At 47.6% G+C, this 18,208-nt stretch overlaps 1 protein-coding gene across 4 annotated transcripts in view; it reads right to left on the bottom strand.

Moving 5' to 3' along the window:
- The window catches only part of EMID1 (EMI domain containing 1), a 28,330-nt gene that overhangs the window by 2,102 nt on the left and 8,020 nt on the right, over positions 1–18,208 (bottom strand). The window contains exons 2-14 of one of the 4 annotated variants that reach the window (XM_087913141.1): positions 16,805–16,918; positions 16,461–16,564; positions 16,078–16,164; positions 15,284–15,345; positions 14,949–15,093; positions 12,605–12,712; positions 12,020–12,157; positions 11,227–11,307; positions 9,896–9,939; positions 9,715–9,777; positions 8,328–8,372; positions 5,716–5,800; positions 923–1,013 (exon numbers count right to left, since the gene is read on the bottom strand). In XM_087913141.1, the coding sequence (XP_087769267.1) occupies positions 1,006–1,013; positions 5,716–5,800; positions 8,328–8,372; positions 9,715–9,777; positions 9,896–9,939; positions 11,227–11,307; positions 12,020–12,157; positions 12,605–12,712; positions 14,949–15,093; positions 15,284–15,345; positions 16,078–16,164; positions 16,461–16,564; positions 16,805–16,918 (1,084 nt within the window). In that variant the 3' untranslated portion in view covers positions 923–1,005. Of the gene's footprint in view, positions 1–922; positions 1,014–5,715; positions 5,801–8,327; positions 8,373–9,714; positions 9,778–9,895; positions 9,940–11,226; positions 11,308–12,019; positions 12,158–12,604; positions 12,713–14,948; positions 15,094–15,283; positions 15,346–16,077; positions 16,165–16,460; positions 16,565–16,804; positions 16,919–18,208 lie in introns of those variants that run through there. The other 3 variants (XM_087913137.1, XM_026722197.2, XM_087913140.1) reach the window with 3 other exon arrangements.

Here is an 18,208-nt window from a genome sequence, read left to right as displayed (position 1 = left end):
CTCCACACAAGCAAAGTACCAGCAAAGGAGGGGAAAAAAAACTCCAGAGAAGTTTCTGAGACAGGAAGTCTAGTCCTGCCCAAGAATGTAATAAGGGTTAACGGAGAGGCAGTTTCTGTAAGCAACACCAGAATGTTTCCTTCCTGCCTTCCTTACAGGATTAGCCCAGCAATTTCTTCTAACAACCGGTTCTCCAAACTGCTTAGAGTGTTAACAACCGGTTCTAGCCAATAGGTGCAAACTGGTAGAATCCCACCCCTGGCCGTGATGATTTCTTCCAACAACCGGTTTGTCAAACTGCTGAGAAAGTTAACCGGTTTTCCTGAACTGGTACGAACTAGCTGAATCCCGCCACTGAGCTGCAGTCTCAATGGAGCTGGACACCTATCCCCCTGACCCCCAAAATTGAGGGTTTATTCCACCCCTGCTGGATGGGTGCAAGCTGTATTTTTTTTTTTAGTGCATGCAGGCTAGCTGGAGATGCCACCGAGCAGGTGCAAAGAATTCCCAGCAGAATCTGGGATTCTACAACTCCAGCCATCCGAATCTCGTTTGTTTCGATACCGCGGAGCTGGAATCTTTCGATGCCCCTCCAATCCTGCAGCCAGAGGATGTATCCATCCGCACCACCACCCTTCCCACCAGCAAGGGAGTCAAGGCAGGCCAAACCATGCTAGGATTTTTTTAAAAGGGAAGAGGGGAAGAAAAAAAAGAGAAAAAAAAGAACGTGTGTTCAGGAAGGCGATGGGCGCAACAGGAAAAGGCCGGCATGCAAACTTTTGGAACGGAGGTAGAAGGTGAAAACCCCATGGCAGCTGCCAGGGTGACCTCTGGGCGCCGGGATCCTGGTGAATAATGCACCATGCGTTGGAAGAACAGGAAGGGGAGGGGGGGGAGACAGGCCCTCGGCACTGAGCATTACCTGGCCAGATGATAGCTTCCAGCAAGGTGACTCTCCTAGCCAGGAGCTCCAGCTGGGCTTGCTGTTCTAGGAAGCTTGGCAAGCTAATGGCCTGGCGGGGAGCGAGAAGAGCAGAGCGGAAATTGACTGACCCACCCAGAAGGAACAAGAAGGGCAGTTGGAGAGGGGAAAGTCCTGAGCCCAAGAACCAGAAGCCAGGGTCCTCTGGAAAGGTGGCACATTGGAGGGCGGGGGCTGGGGGAATGAGTGGAGGGCAGAGGGTCTTCCTTGTGGGGCAGAGAGAAAGGCACTCGGGTATTTCTCCCATGTATGGAACCTGTGGGAAGGAAAGGTTCCAAGTTTGCCTGTCAAAAGCTGGCTGGGAATACTATAAATCGGGGGCGGTGGGGAAACGGCGGCCCTTTAATGACTTGTGGACTTCAACTCCCAGAATTCTCGTTCATTGCTGGCTCTGGAATTCTGGGAGTCGAAGTCCACGAGTCATTAAAGGGCCGTCGTTTCCCTACCACCGCCTCTGCTCTTTGTTTTTTCTAAACAAACTTTATTGATTACACAACTAAAATGTCAAACAAACACATACACAAACACACAGAAATAAAAAAAACGATTAAAAACTAGCAATTCTATTATCGACAGTCTATGGTTCCTTGTTTGTTATCAATATTGGTGACATATTTACAAATACATCTGATTGCGAGTATATAATTGCTACCTCTTTTACATTTTACAGTATTTACTAATATATTTTCTATTTTTGATCTATCCAGTCATGCCAGCATTCCCAGCTTCTATAACCTGATGTTTCTTTTTCCTTAAGCGCTAAGGTTAATTTATCCATCAACCTTCACCTCTGCTCTTAAAGGGCGATCTTATTTCGCCTTGGATACCACAACCGTCCAATCATGCAGTCCAGTTGCCAAAGAGCCTGGACTGCAATCGGGTTTTGCCGCAACGGTCATAAGCATGAGGACCCGCTGTCAGCCGCGTTTTGCAATGCTGTTGTTAACTCGGAGCGGTCGTTAAGCAAGGTGGAGGACAACCCGAATGAAAATAAAGATCACTTTTGCTGCACAAAAGATTTCTGCTTTTTTTAAAAAAAATAAAAATCATTTAGTGACAAAGTGTAGCGGTGCCTTTTTTAACGACATTGTCTGCAGCCTCCTTGCTATCCCATCTACCCTCAAGGAGGCTCAAAAGGGCCAGCTATAAAAATCTGAAAGAAATTTCCCAGCCTCTTAAGAGTAAAATACACCAACGGACGCTTTCTTTCATGGGAAAAGGAACTCTGGAGAAATCCCAAGGAAATCTACAGTGCATCTTCGCATCATGTTTATGCAGATGCTCACTTATCCAGGTTGTCCCAAAAGGTGCTTTTTTTTGTTTTTAAGAAGTAACTTTCTTTCTATTTTCTGGGAGTCTACCATACAGCATCCCTCACCAAAACATCGTAAAATATATATATATATATATATTTTTCCCCTTTCTGTTCTCGCCAGGGGGAGCCCTCTGAAGGCTAATGGGTCCAAATCCCGGTCAAGGGCTTAGGTACCTGCCTATAAAGCCGCGTCTCTAGGAAGGGAGGGAGGGAAGGAGGGAGGAAAAGGGCATGAGAAAGGGGGAAGGAAGGAAAAAAGGGGAGGGAGGGATGGAGGGAGGGAGGGAGGAAGGAAGGAAAGGAAGGAAGGAAGGAAGGAAGGAAGGAAGGAAGGAAGGAAGGAAGGAAGGAAAAGAGCATGAGAAAGGGTGAAAAAGGGAGGGAGGAAGAAAGAAGGAAGGAAGGAAGGAAGGAAGGAAGGAAGGAAGGAAAAGAGCATGAGAAAGGGTGAAAAAAAGGGAGGGAGGAAGAAAGAAGGAAGGAAGGAAGGAAGGAAGGAAGGAAGGAAAAGAGCATGAGAAAGGGTGAAAAAAGGAGGGAGGAAGAAAGAAGGAAGGAAGGAAGGAAAAGAGCATGAGAAAGAGTGAAAGAAGGGAGGGAGGAAGAAAGAAAAGAAAAGGAAGGAAGGAAAAGAGGGGCATGAGAAAGGGAAAAGAGGGAGGAAAAGCATGAGAAAGGGAAAAGGTAGGAAGGAAAGAAAGAAGGAAAGAAACAAAAGAGCACGAGAAAGGAGGAAGGGAGGAAAAAAGGGAGGGAGGGATGGAGGGAGGGAGGGAAGGAAGGAAGGAAGGAAGGAAGGAAGGAAGGAAAAGAGCATGAGAAAGGGTGAAAAAGGGAGGGAGGAAGAAAGAAGGAAGGAAGGAAGGAAGGAAGGAAGGAAGGAAGAAAGGAAGGAAAAGAGCATGAGAAAGGGTGAAAAAAGGGAGGGAGGAAGAAAGAAGGAAGGAAGGAAGGAAGGAAGGAAGGAAGGAAAAGAGCATGAGAAAGGGTGAAAAAAGGGAGGGAGGAAGAAAGAAGGAAGGAAGGAAGGAAGGAAGGAAAAGAGCATGAGAAAGGGTGAAAAAGGGAGGGAGGAAGAAAGAAGGAAGGAAGGAAGGAAGGAAGGAAGGAAAAGAGCATGAGAAAGGGTGAAAAAAGGGAGGGAGGAAGAAAGAAGGAAGGAAGGAAGGAAAAGAGCATGAGAAAGAGTGAAAGAAGGGAGGGAGGAAGAAAGAAAAGAAAAGGAAGGAAGGAAAAGAGGGGCATGAGAAAGGGAAAAGAGGGAGGAAAAGCATGAGAAAGGGAAAAGGTAGGAAGGAAAGAAAGAAGGAAAGAAACAAAAGAGCACGAGAAAGGAGGAAGGGAGGAAAAAAGGGAGGGAGGGATGGAGGGAGGGAGGGAAGGAAGGAAGGAAGGAAGGAAGGAAGGAAGGAAGGAAAAGAGCATGAGAAAGGGTGAAAAAGGGAGGGAGGAAGAAAGAAGGAAGGAAGGAAGGAAGGAAGGAAGGAAGGAAGGAAGAAAGGAAGGAAAAGAGCATGAGAAAGGGTGAAAAAGGGAGGGAGGAAGAAAGAAGGAAGGAAGGAAGGAAGGAAAGAAAGAAGGAAAGAAACAAAAGAGCACGAGAAAGGAGGAAGGGAGGAAAAAGGGAGGGAGGGATGGAGGGAGGGAGGGAAGGAAGGAAGGAAGGAAGGAAGGAAGGAAAAGAGCATGAGAAAGGGTGAAAAAAGGGAGGGAGGAAGAAAGAAGGAAGGAAGGAAGGAAGGAAGGAAGGAAGAAAGGAAGGAAAAGAGCATGAGAAAGGGTGAAAAAGGGAGGGAGGAAGAAAGAAGGAAGGAAGGAAGGAAGGAAGGAAGGAAGGAAGGAAGGAAGGAAGGAAGGAAAAGAGCATGAGAAAGGGTGAAAAAGGGAGGGAGGAAGAAAGAAGGAAGGAAGGAAGGAAGGAAGGAAGGAAGGAAAAGAGCATGAGAAAGGGTGAAAAAAGGGAGGGAGGAAGAAAGAAGGAAGGAAGGAAGGAAAAGAGCATGAGAAAGAGTGAAAGAAGGGAGGGAGGAAGAAAGAAAAGAAAAGGAAGGAAGGAAAAGAGGGCATGAGAAAGGGAAAAGAGGGAGGAAAAGCATGAGAAAGGGAAAAGGTAGGAAGGAAAGAAAGAAGGAAAGAAACAAAGAGCACGAGAAAGGAGGAAGGGAGGAAAAAAGGGAGGGAGGGATGGAGGGAGGGAGGGAAGGAAGGAAGGAAGGAAGGAAGGAAGGAAGGAAGGAAGGAAGGAAAAGAGCATGAGAAAGGGTGAAAAAAGGGAGGGAGGAAGAAAGAAGGAAGGAAGGAAGGAAGGAAGGAAGGAAGGAAGGAAGGAAGGAAGGAAGGAAGGAAAGAGCATGAGAAAGGGTGAAAAAAAGGAGGGAGGAAGAAAGAAGGAAGGAAGGAAGGAAGGAAGGAAGGAAGGAAGGAAGGAAGGAAAAGAGCATGAGAAAGGGTGAAAAAGGGAGGAAGAAAGAAGGAAGGAAGGAAGGAAAAGAGCATGAGAAAGAGTGAAAGAAGGGAGGGAGGAAGAAAGAAAAGAAAGAAGGAAGGAAGGAAGGAAAAGAGGGGCATGAGAAAGGGAAAAGGTAGGAAGGAAAGAAAGAAGGAAAGAAACAAAAGAGTATGAGAAAGGGGGAAGGAAGGAAAAAGGGAGGGAGGGAGGAAGAAAAAGAAAGAAAGAAAGAAGGAAGGAAGCAAGGAAGGAAGGAAAAGAGCATGATAAAGGGTGAAAGAAGGGAGGGAGGAAGAAAAGAAAGAAAGAAAGAAAGAAGGAAGGAAGGAAAAGAGGGGCAAGAGAAAGGGAAAAGAGGGAGGAAAAGCATGAGAAAGGGAAAAGGTAGGAAGGAAAGAAACAAAAGAGCACGAGAAAGGAGGAAGGGAGGAAAGAAGGGAGGGAGGAAAAAAGAAGGAGTGAAAAGAGCATGACGAAGGGAAAAGGGAAGGAGGGAGGAAAAGCACGAGAAAGGGAAAAGGAAGGTTGGTGGAGGGAGGGAGGGGGGAAGGAAGGAAGGAAGGTAAAGAGGAGCATGAGAAAGGGGAAAGATAGGTGGGAGGGAAGGGAAGAGGAGGAAGGGAGGAGCCAGGCCACCTGGCCGGAGTGGGATATCTCCCTTTTAATACGCACAATCCAGCTCCCACCCTCCCAAACGAAGAGACAGGACAGTCCGGGCAGCTTCTCCCGAGAGATGCATCCCTTCCAGAAGAGCCTCCTCTACCTTGGTTCCTTCCTCCATCAAGAGGAGACAAAATCTGGGGTGCCATAAGCTGCAGCCCCCTTTCTGTCCGGGGAGCTCAAGATTGGAGGGAGGCGGGCTCCGAGACCCCGGCCCCCCTTCGCCCCGAGAGCTGCTACAACTTGGTGTTTCGGCCTCTCCTCCTCCTCCTCCTCCTCCTCCTCCTTCCTTTCCCTGTCTCTACTCACCATGCAGCCCAATCATGGCCTCCAAGATTAAAACCCTTTCTGCTAAAATCTTCAAAGCCTCTCGGAGCTGGTGTAAACCCTCCCCCTGCGGACGAAAGAGACAGACACAGCCGTGAAAGGAAGGCACGCACACACACGTGTGCAAGGGTGGGGAGTGGGGAGTGAGAGAGAGAGAGAGAGAAAGGAGAGAAAGGGGTCCGCCATGCCTTTCCTAGATGGCCCAACTTTCTCGCAGGCATCCCGAGCCCCCAAACGCTCGTGTGTGTGTGTGTGTGTGTGTGTGTGTGTATGCATGTGATGCCCCCCCCCCAGAGTCTGAATCCAAGGAGGAAGAGGAACAACTGACAGGAAGTGGGAGCGTGGCTCCCTTGGCTGTGGAGGAAACTGGGGAAGGGCAAAGTCCGGCTGGGCAGAGCAGGGGAGAGGTAGAACAAGGGAGAGGGAGTTTAGAGGAAGACTCAGGCCCACTCCCTCTTCATCCTAGGGCACGCAGGGAGGAACGGAGAAGGGAGCAACATGAGTTGCGTGGCTTACGGGGGAGGAAAGGGCCCTGATTCCCTTCACTAGCTACAGCTAGGAAGGGAGCTTAAAAGAGATGCATGCTGAGAATGGTGGCTGCTGGGAACAAACATGAGTTTATCTTGTGTTGACTTTGGTTATCTGCGTTCCGGGCATCCTCCCAACCGGGTTAATTACGTCCGTTCCTTTATGGCTGGAAGTCCTTCTCCTGCCCTGCCAGACTAATTACCTCATCTTGCCTTGATTGGACTTACAGTTACAGTTTTTGTTGACCACGTTTTGGACTTGGCTGTTCCTGGGAGAGTTTTTCTCCAACCCAGCAGGTAACCAGGACATTGGGGGCCAAGTTGGAGCTAATAAAAGGACTCCTACTGATTATGTGACTGTGTGACCTTTGTGCCACGCCCCTTTGGGTCATCACAGAGTGTGTGTGTGTGTGTGTGTGTGTGTGTGTGTGTGTGTGTGAATGCAATTATTATTCACAGGCAGGAAGGGCAGTTTAGTCTTTCATGCACAATTTTTCTGGGGACGGAGATGCCATGCAGGCAAAGACAACCAGCTGGTGCAGGATTTGGGGAACTCAACCGGCTAAAAATGGGGAGCCAGCATGCTGTCAGGAGAAGGTTGGGGGTGGGGGAAGGGGGTGCTTTTGTTTTTTGCATTACATCCTCGGGTGCCTGCAAACGCCTCCCTCCCACTCCGAAGAAGTACAGGGTTAGAACCTGGAAGCCATCCACGCCAATCCTCGGTCCAGCGTGCAGGAAGTTTGCCGTGACCACGTCCCGTGGCCCAGCCGCGACGGGTTAATTGGTGATTATGAATTCATTCCTTTGTGGTTCATGCTTTACAGGGGTTTGGTCTCAGAGCTCCAGGGGGCATCTAAACCAGCTTTTCCTGACCAGCTTCTCCTTGGCTGAGCTGTGGCTGAGCACCCAAGATTCCACAGTCCTTCCTCTCCTCTCCCTCTCTCCCTTCCTTCCTTCCGTCCTTCCTTCCTTCCTTCCTTCCTTCCTTCCTCACCCAGCTCCTTTTAGCACTGATGATGTTACCTAGTTGGGTCATGAAACACCTGCAATAAAACCATCAAGCTCAGAGAGCACTAAGGACCCCAAAGTCCTCCACCTCCTCCATGCAAACCCTTCTAGCCCTGATGATGTTACCTAGCTGGGTCATGAAACGCCTGGAAGAAAACCATCAAGCTCAGAGAGCACCAAGGACCCTACAATCCTCTTCCTCCTCTAATCCACCAACCCTCCCTCTCCCTTCTTCCCTCCATCCTTCATTCCTTCCATCCATCCTTCGTTCCTTCCATCCTTCATTCCTTCCATCCTTCGTTCCTTCCTTCCATCCTTCATTCCTTCCATCCATCCTTTGTTCCTTCCTTCCATCCTTCATTCCTTCATTCCATCCTTCGTTCCTTCCTTCCATTCTTGGTTCCTTCCTTCCATCCTTCCTTCCTTTCTTTCCATCCTTCGTTCCTTCCTTCCATCCTTTGTTCCTTCCTTCCTTTCCTTCCATCCTTCATTCCTTCCTTCCATCCTTCGTTCCTTCCATCCTTCGTTCCTTCCTTTCCTTCCTCCATCACCCAAATCCCTTCTAGCACTGATGACATTGCCTAGTTGGATTATGAGACGTCTGCAAGAAAATCATCAAGCTGAGAGAGCACCAAGGACCCCACAGTCCTCCTCCCCGCTCCTCCTCTCCACAAACCCCACTCCCTTCCAACACTGATGACATTGCCTAGTTGGGTTATGAGATGTCTGCAAGAAAACCACCGAGCTTGGAGAGGACCAAACCTGAGCTACAAACATTCTCTCTTCTATCAGTTAATTCTTTGGCATTGATTGGCTTGAATGTTTTTGATTAAAAATTGGAAAGAGGTGACAAAAAATTGGGGGCGGGGGAAGAGCTGACGACCTCACAACTGTTCTGCCTTTTCTTCTGGCTGAATGTCCTTTGGAAGGCTGCTACCCCCTTGTCCTTGGGCAGGTGGGACCAATTGTTTTAAGAGCCAGGGTCCTCTCACAAAGATAAGAACTATAGAGGAGAGAAAGGGAGGGGGAAAAAATGGGGATATATCACCCAAAACGTACCCAGGACCCCTTCTCGCCTGGGTCACCCTTGAGACCTGATTCCCCCTGCAAGAAACCAAAAATAAGATGTTAGAAAACAAGGGAAGAGTCTCTCTCTCTCTCTCTCTCTCCCTGGCTCTTTGCTGAAAAGGATTTGGACTACAACTCCCATCACTCCTGGCCAGGTAGGACGGGGGAAATGGGCACTGTAAGAGACGGTCCATACTGTATTTGAGGACAGCAAGATTCATGAGAATATCCACATTTCTCTTTCTTGGAGAAAGGGTATATAGGACAGTGTGTCAACTCTTAAAATAATTCTATAGTCTTTTTAGAGTGACCAACAGAAAGGGAGGGGGGAGCAGTGAGGCAGCTTGGAAACCAAAAGTGCATTCCATAGTTTTTCAAAGATAGTAACTAGGAGACCGAAGTTTCTACTTCGCAAAATTCTAATTGGAGAACATGATTGATGACTCTGGGCTATGGATGTGTCCCATTGGAGAATATGAATTACGATACGTCCAGAGGGGTGGGGGGAAAACCGAGGTCAAGGGTGACAATGAATTATGTGTCTCAGAGTCAGCTACACCCAGGCAGTGCTGGACATGTTTACGCCTAATAAATCCTTTGGAAGTTTTTGGAAGTTTGGCTTGAGACTCGTGATTTAATTGGAGGGTAACTGCCAGAATCCTGACAGAGTGTTTCTCAACCTTGGCAACTTTAACAACAGAAATTTTGGTCACAGTGGTGGCCATAAATCAAGATCTACCTATACCAGGTATCACAACAGACTTGAAGGACACGCACGGACCAAGATGCTTGTCGGCCTTCAAGACTCCTTTCTTTCGCTATCTTTTCAGCTGTCATAGTAACGGGGGGGAGGGTGAAACAACTGGCCTTTGTGGGGTGGGAAGTGTGCTGGAGGCTTTAGAGAATGAGCTGTCTAACTTGGGGAAAACTTTATTGTTTATGCTTCCTTGCTTGCTTACTGCCGCAACTGCAGCTCTTTATCAAACCAGGCCAAGGTCAACGGCCAGATGTCTGCATCACCACCTGAAGATGCCCCACGTGACACTATATACATCTTCAATTGGAGGAACTATTTGAGCTATTGTGGGTGGGAACGTTGCTATCACTTCGTGTATGTGATTTCTGTGCGTAAATTCTCAGATCTAGAATCCTTTTGATGCTGCCACTTGATTTCCAGTAAAAGTCCTTCTCTCTATAACAAGGGAGTCTAAGGGTGTCTTTCTTGGATTTTGAATGGAGCACCATCTGACAATGCAACGTGAAGTCGGTTGTTCATTTGGGCGCCAGGAAGGAAAACTATTTGATGTAGCTCACCCATCTTTGTTGCAGGGGTACATGGCTTGGGATCCCCAACTTCCGCAGATACTGGAAAACTCACCTTCTCGCCTTTCGGTCCAAGGGTACCAGCAGCTCCATCAGTACCCGGTGATCCTGGAATTCCCTGGAAGAAACGATCCCATGGTCTCAGATTAGGGACTGGAATTCCATCCTTCTTCCCCAAAGGGAATTCCTTTCAGGTTCCCAAATTCTCTTCCTGGAGAGACGGTTGGTCTACTTACGTCACGGCCCGGAGAGCCTGGTTTTCCAGCAGGTCCTGGAGGACCTAGAAAGAGAAGAAAAATAAGCACATCTTGGTCAACCTTCTACTTCTACTGAACGGTTGTTGATAGGAAAGGGGGCTGAAGATGATTTGTGGGAATTGAAGTCCACACACTTCTTATCCGCGCCTCTTAAAGTTGTCAAGGTTGGGAAAACCCTAGCCAAGTCTGGAAGGGTGTAGTTTTGGGGTTGGCCAACCTTAAACACCGTTCAATTCTGGAGCCGACCGGAAGTCCGGTTCCATCACTATAGAGCAGTAATGGTGAACCTTTTTGTTGTGGTATGCTGAAAGCATGCGCACACCGGCACCCAAAATGCAGTGCGGGGGGGGGGCTGCACATGTGCGTGCAATACTGCCTACCCCCTGCACTGCGCGCACCTCCCAGCTGATTTTCGGCCCACTTGAGGCCTTTTTCACTCTCTTGCACTCTCAGGAGGTCGAAAAACGGGCCTCCCAGAAATACCAGAAGTGCTGAAACGGGCCTGTTTTTGAGCCACCAAAGGCTGCAGAGGCTTCCCCTGAGCTCCAGAGGCCCTCCGGAAGCTGAAAATGGGCACTTCCGGTATTTCTGGAAAACCCATTTTTTGGCCTCCTGAGGCTACAGAGGCTTCCCTTGATCCTCTGGGAGGCCAAAAATGGCCTCAAATGGGCCGAAAATCAGCTGGGAGGTGCATGCATGCACAGTGCAGGTAAGTTTAGCTGGGGTTCACATGCCTGCACAGATGGCTCTGCGTCCCACCTGTGGCACATGTGCCAAAGGTTCACCATCACGGCTATAGCGTCTCCTCCTCGCACAGCGTCCTTTTTCCTCTACCTGTCCTAACAAAAGCCCTGTCAATTGTGGAGCCAACCAGGAAACCCACCCCTTGCCATGGTCTCTCCTCTTGGCATGCGGTGCTTCCCCCCCACCCCCCACAAAAAAATCCGGAAGCTCCTCTCAAAATTGTGGCACTGACCAGCAACAGGGAGCCACAGCAGAGGGACGAAAGAGCCACATGCGGCTCCAGAGCCGCAGGTTGCTGACTCCTGATCTAGTTCTGATGTTCAACGATCGAAGCGTCCTGAAGAGGTCTCACTTACTTGGGTCATCCCCACTGATGACGGAGAGCTGCGGTTGTCCCCTTGCCTCTGGACGCCCGGCTTTCATTTATTAAGGTAATATATTTGCCCAGAAACCAGGTTCCTAGGCTGCTTAAACCATGTTTATTGCCCCATTATTGTACACCCAAAAGGCATTAAGACTTTTACAATCGGTATTTCCAGACAGGTTGGGGATGTGACAATTCTTACCTGTTGGGCCCGGAAGTCCCGGAGGTCCAGCTGGACCAGTTACAGCCGTTTCTGGGAAGGAGTTGGAGAGAAGCAAATCTCCTAAGACAAAGGAGAAACGAAAGACCATGAAGAACCTCTCATGGAGAGCACCCGTGTATATTCTCCTTCTCCCTCTCTTCTCTCTCCCTCCCTCCTCTCTCTCTTCTCTTTCTTCCCCTTTCTCTCTCCTCTATCTTCTCCCTCCCTCCCACTCTCTTCTCTCTCTCTCTCTCTCTCCCTTTCTCTCTCCTCTCCTTCTCCTCTCTTTCTCCCTCCCTCCTCCCTCTCTTCTCTCTTCTCTTTCCCTCCCTCCTCTCTCCCCCTTCTCTCTCCTCTCCTGCTATCTTCTCCCTCCCTCCCATTCTCTTCTCTTCTCTCCCCTTTTTATCTCCTCTCCTTCTCCCTCTCTTTCTCCCTCCCTTCCTCCTCTCTCCTCCTTCTCTCCTTCTGCTATCTTCTCCCTCCCTCCCACTCTCTTCTCTCTCTCTCCCTTTTATCTCCTCTCCTTCTCCTCTTTCTCCCTCCCTCCCTCCTCCCTCTCTTTTCTCTCTCTTCCCTCCCTTCTCTCTCCCACTCCTCTCCTCTCCTTCGCCTTTATTCTCCCTCCCTCCCCCTTCCCTTTCTCTCTCTTTTCTCTCTCTCCTTCCCTCCTCTCTCCTTCCCTCCTCTCTCTCTCCCTCTCCCTCTCTGCACATAAACAATTATAGGAAAGCTCTGAGATGCATGGACTGCAACTCCCAGCATTCCCCAGCCAGCTTTATTTGGATTTTACCTTGATCTGGGATTGGTGAAATTTGGGGCCCGACTGGAGCCGGGGGTCCCGGAGGTCCCGGGGGTCCTGGGAGACCCTTCTCACCAGGAAAGCCCCTGGCCCCATCTTGTCCTGGTGGACCAGGTGGACCTACGGGACCTGGAAGAAATAAAGGCAGACAGTGGAGAAGGATGAGAACAAGCAAGGCAACTCACTAGGCTGTGGTGGCGCAGTGGTTAGAGTGCAGCATTGCAGGCTAATTCTGCCAACTGCCAGCAGTTCGATCCTGACCGGCTCAAGGTGGACTCGGTCATCCATTCTTCCAAGGTGAGTAAAATGGGGACCCAGATTGTTGGGGGGCAACAGGCTGACTCTGTAAAACCACGTAGAGAGGGCTGGAAAGCACCGTGAAGCGGCCTATAAGTCTAAGCGCTATTGCTATTTATTATTATTATTGCTAAGTGCTATAATCACAGCCCTGCCCTGATGTTCACCCAGGAAAGACTCCAAGGGCAGGTTTTAATCCATGTTCTTTAGAATCTGAACTGAGGTGCTCAAGATTCAGGGGGCAAAACCAGGAGGGCACCCCATAAGAAGCTTACTTACCCTGTGGTCCAACAGGGCCCTTGACCCCAGGAAGGCCCGAAGGGCCCCGGATCCCAGCATCCCCCTTAGGCCCTATGGGGCCCGGGGGCCCTTGGGAAGCCAATTTTCCTGGAGCACAAAAGAGAGAGAAGGGGAAACTCAGTAAAAGTTTTGCAAGCTTGTTAATTTGGGGGATATTAATCAACGGGATTGTAACTGCAGGAACAAAGAGTCCTCAAATTTCAAGAGTTCTTTTAGTGACCGACGTTTACAGCAGCATTTTTTTTAAAATGACCAGTTTTTCACACTACTAACTAGAGCATACGAAACATTTGCTAGACCAATACTCGAATACAGTCTGGAACCCGCATTACGTGTCTGATATTAGCACAGTGGAGAAAGTCCAGAAATATTTCACAAGAGTTCTCCACTCCTCTACTCGTTGTAGAATACCTTATGCCACCGGACTTGAAATTCTGGACCTAGCCGTCTTCAGTCTGATCTAAGTATAGTATGTAAAATCATACATTGCAATGTCCTACCGGTCAATGAATACTTCAGCGTCAACCACAACAACACAAGAGCACACAATAGATACAAACTCAAGGTAAACCGCACCAAACTTGATTGCAGGAAATACGACTTCAGCCACAGAGGGGTCAATGTCTGGAATCCTCTACCTGACTCTGTGGTTTTTTTCCCCAAACCCCCAAAACTTTCACCTTAGACTGTCTACTATTGACCTCACCCCTTTCCTAAGTGGTCTGTAAGGGGCTTGCATAAGCGCACCAACATGCCTACCGTCCCTGTCCTATTGTCTCTTTTATTTTTCTGATATGTACCAATTTCATGTATTCATAACTATGTATATACTTATACCTGTTATCTCGTAAGCGATGGACAAATCAAATGAATAAAAAAAATGAATAAAACGGAGATCAAAATTCAGGGCAACTGACCTCTACGTGTAATTTATAGCTAATTGAAAGCCGCTGAAGCTTCCCTGCTCCAGCTCCCCCCAAGTGTCTTTGCTACTAACCAGCCACTTGGGAGGGATGTGGGGGGGGCTACATTGCGATGCAACTAGGAGGAGTTGCAGGGGAAGGGGTTGTAAATTCGGTCCAGGCTGCCCGAAGACCTCTCCCCCAATCGGTTATATTCTTGCATTTGTAGTTGTGGTGGTGCTGTTTTTCTTCTTCGCTGGGCGAGGCGAAGAAGGTCCGTTCCCCATCCTCTCCAGAGGAAAATGGAGCAGCCCCCTCCCCTCTTAAACCTCCCCCCCTCCCCACAAAAAAACAGGAGCCCTTGTCCATCCCACACGCACCCCTTCCCAGCTACCCCTTTGTGCAAAATGGAGGCCCCGGCGGACGGTTTTTCTCAGTGCTTACACACCAAACCAGAAGCATATGTTGTGTTGCAGGGGAGGAGGGGGTAGGGGGTCGTGGGGAGGGGGGGCAGATAAATCTTTCCAGCTGCAGGAAATGAAACCAGTGCCGGAGCGGAGAGGAGAGAGTGCCAGATGCCCTGGGTGCAGCCGTCTTCGGTCACAGCCCACTAACAACCCTGGATTTGGGGAGAGGGCCCAGAGGGAGCTGGAGATCATTCTCCCCCGCCCGCTTCAGGCCTGTGTTCTGGTTCGGGTTCTGGTTCCGGTTCTGGTTCTTCTATTCCTATTCCATTCCGTTCTAAATTTCTCTTCTCTTCCTTTTTTGTTCTTCTTTTCTATTCATATTCTATTCCATTCCATTCTACTCTCCTCTACTGTAGTCTGTATTTCTACTCTTCTCTCTTCTCTTCTCTTCTCTTCTCTTCTCTTCTCTTCTCTTCTCTCTTCTCTTCTCTTCTCTTGTTCTTCTAGTCCTATTCCTATTCCTACTCCTATTCTATTGTTTCATATTCTATTCTATTCTAAATTCTATTCTATTCTATTCTATTCCAAATTCTATTCCATTTCTATTCCTATTCTATTATTTCAGATTCTATTCTATTCTAAATTCTGTTCTATTCTAAATTCTATTTTATTCTAAATTCTATTCTATTCTATTCCAAATTCTATTCCGTTCCTATTCCTATTCTATTATTTCAGATTCTATTCTATTCTATTCTAAATTCTATTCTATTCTATTCTATTTAAATTCTATTCTATTCCTATTCTATTATTTCAGATTCTATTCTTCTATTCTATTCTATTCTATTCTATTCTATTCTATTCTATTCTATTCTATTCTATTCCAAATTCTATTCTATTCTATTCTATTCTATTCTATTCTATTCTACGATCACCTTGCCATGGCTGCCACCTTGACTTTTTTGAACGTACCACGCAGGCACCCATTGCAGGCAGCCTTCCTTCTCCCTCACTCACCCATCCCACGTTCTTCTCCGGGTTTTCCTTGTGTGGCCTGAGAGGGCCACCGATTAAAAGGGTCGGGGGCAGCGTCGCCCGAGGCGGTCAAACATCGTCGAGATACAGCCGAAGGACTGGATTCACCTGCCGTGAACGTTGCTACCTGGGGGCCAAAAAAAAAAAAAAACGGATCCAATCATGCAATTGTCCCCCCATGATCTCCCCCCACCCCCGGAAGAGGCTTCAGAGAACAGAGGCCCCAAAATACAGCTGCCCCTCCCCATTGCAGCGGGAGCTCAGAAATACAGTTCTAAATTAAAATTATTGCAAAAGGAAGAAAATAAAAGGCTGACCTTGGCTTCCAGGAGGTTGACTTTTGCCAAAAGCTCAGAGAATTTGCTGCAGTTGAAACAACCTGCGTTTGGAGTCCAAACAGAGAAAGGAGTTTTAATGTTTTCTTGGACAAGACAGAAGAAAGGATGATGAAATTCGGTGTTTTCTCTCGCGAGCACTGGAACGTCATGCTCCAATATCTCATATTTATCTGTGTATTTCTTTATATTTCAAATTTCTTAATCGCCCATTTTCCTTTCATCCCCTTTCGATCTTGTGTTATCGCAGGGAGCAAACTAAGACGTGCAATTTCTTTGCAATGCTCTTGTTCGTTGGAAATCTTCTATCTTCTTTTTTTATATATATCTATCTATATCTATATCTATATAATCTATCTATCTACCTATCTAAACGGCTGTGTGTGTGTGTGTGTGTGTTCGTTCCAGCATAACTCTGGAACGCCTTGAGCAATTTCAATTAAACTTGGTATACAAATTACTTACTCTCTGGAAACAAATACTGTGGGGGTAAGACACCCCTAACACCCCTTGGGGGGGGTGTTCTTGTGATCTGTTAAAATACAGCCTGTTGTGCCTTCAAATGGCTTCTACCGTACTGCCTTAAAATGGCTTCTACTGTACAGCGCTGTGGAGTTGCCATGGTAACGGCTTCACAGTACTCCACAAGAGGGCTCTCTCTGGTAAGGGGGGAAAATCCAACATTAGAAATTACGCTTGTTCCAGATTGGTGAAAACAGGCCTTTTCCTGTTTTATTTACTTTAAAAAAAAAAAAGGAAATATAAATGTCCCTCACCGGAATATGTTGCAGGTCGGATGGGCAGTCTGCTCAGAGCAGAGATGCCCTGTGAGGCACCTGGAGTATCTTGGTAGCTGACGGTGTCTGAAAAAAACAAAAGAAAAAGATATGAAGAGGGGTCCTAAAGTCACTTTATTTCTCAACTCACAACCATGGGCATTTAGTGCCTGTTACAACGGAACCTGGGGCTTAACTGGGGATTATTGAATAAAAGCCATGATTGTGTGTGATCAGGTTTATGGCCCATGGTGGTTTGGTACCAATCAAGGTTGATTCAGCTAGAAGCTCTACGCGTCTTCCAAGGCTGTATTTTATACAGAGATGCAAGCTTTGTCATTCTCTCTCACAAACACACAAGAGGTTGCGCGCTCGACCGGTACCTGCTTCGCAGTTGGCTCCTGAATGCCCAGGGCAACATTTCCACTCCAGAGCTGTGACCGTCTTGTACGCCTGCTTGTACGTCGGTCGGATCACCGTCCTGTAGCTGGAGGACAAGAGTCAGCAACTTCTTCTTTTGAATAAAGTGCACCATCATGCCTTATCATCCATGTCCTATTTATTCCTACCTATTGCAACACTTAATAACAGTAGTACTTATACCAGTTTATACTTATGTGTTTATACGTTATGTTCATACTTATACTTGTTCTCTCATCCATGCTTGACAAACTAAAATAAATAAATAAAAATAAAATAAATGTCCCTCTCTCATCCGAGTCCTTACCTGCCCCCCGAACAGCCCATAGGCCAACGACAATTTTGGAAAACTCTCTGGAGATAGGTGCCATTTTGGATGTGACAGGAAACCGTCTTGGTCACCGTGTAGGAACACCAGTTTCTGAAAGAGACCACAAAGACAGGATGTCAACAAGGGCAGCCCCTCCCAAGGGTGGATTTAATGTTGCCCCCGACGGCATCAACTTTGAAGTTCACCACAACCCCGGTGGGTTGGCCATGTGGCGCCTCAGGCCCAGAGCCCACGTTTCCACTCTGCAAGACTTCAAAAGTAAACCTCATTTTGGTTTAAAGAAAGGCCTTGCAATCCGTCCAAAATTGGAGTGCCAGCCTAGAATCTTGTAAACTTACCAAACTCTTAGGAGGCACCATCCAGTAAGGTCAGATGCTCTTGCAAGATTTCAACCATCAAAATATACCCCCTGCTTCGCTATGAAACTATGTGATCGGGCAAAAAAAAATCTGTCTCTGCCTACCAGCATCCATCGGTATTTATCTGCCTAGCGTCCTGTCCATGTGTGAGAGAGTTGAGGGCTGTTTGGAAACTGAAACAGTATTTGCTGTGTGAGCAAGAAGGAGCTAGCAAGGAGCCTGGGCGTGGCTTAGCTCAACTGTTCTGTACTAAAGCTGCTTGGTGCTGGAAAAATGAAACTCCTCTCCTTGTGTTTTGCATTTGGCAGAGATTTCAGGTGGGTAGGGGGAGTAGAACTCCTTAGCATCAGAGCGTGTTAATAATAATAATATAGGAAATACTAAATGTTCTGGTGATCATTTCGAAAAATCCTTTCTTAGTGAGCCCGTAGAAGCCAAGAGGAACCTACGTGACAAATTTCACGTTTTGCAGGCTTTACGGTTCTGGAGATTTTGTGATGATGCGTGAGTGGTATTCCGCTTTTATATATATATAAAATTTGTGGGCGCTGCCAGTGACAGAAGGAGCTCACGTTGGAAATAAATGAATTTGGATAGTCATAACTCAGAAGTAGAGTCAACAGTCCTTATTAGCCATCATTGGCTGGGTGCATAGCCGTCCACTTAGCCATCATTGGCTGGGTGCAAAAACATCAGGTCCACATATGAAAGTTGGATTGAACTGGTTTACTGCTACTCATGGCCATGTCCAGGAATCTATTCAACTAATGTTTTGCACCTGCTTGGAGTTCGATAAGGACTAGCAAAATTCAGAGGAGATTGGTTTTTAGTTTGCTTGCAGCTATGTACAGATTCCAGGCCGGTTCTTCTTTTCATTCTACCCTTAGATTCTGCCACTCCTTCTGGGCCATTTTTGCCCGTGTTAGAAACCAGATGGAGCCTTGAAAGGCCAACCCCCTCCTCAAAGTCCCCCAAATCCCTCTAAAAACTGTCCCTAAAGTGTGATTTTTAATACAGCAGA

Source organism: Pseudonaja textilis, chromosome 15, assembly GCF_049901715.1.
Source record: "Pseudonaja textilis isolate UNSWEBS1 chromosome 15, rPseTex1.2, whole genome shotgun sequence".
NCBI lineage: Eukaryota > Metazoa > Chordata > Lepidosauria > Squamata > Elapidae > Pseudonaja > Pseudonaja textilis.
This window is presented reverse-complemented; position numbering and strand designations above follow the sequence as displayed.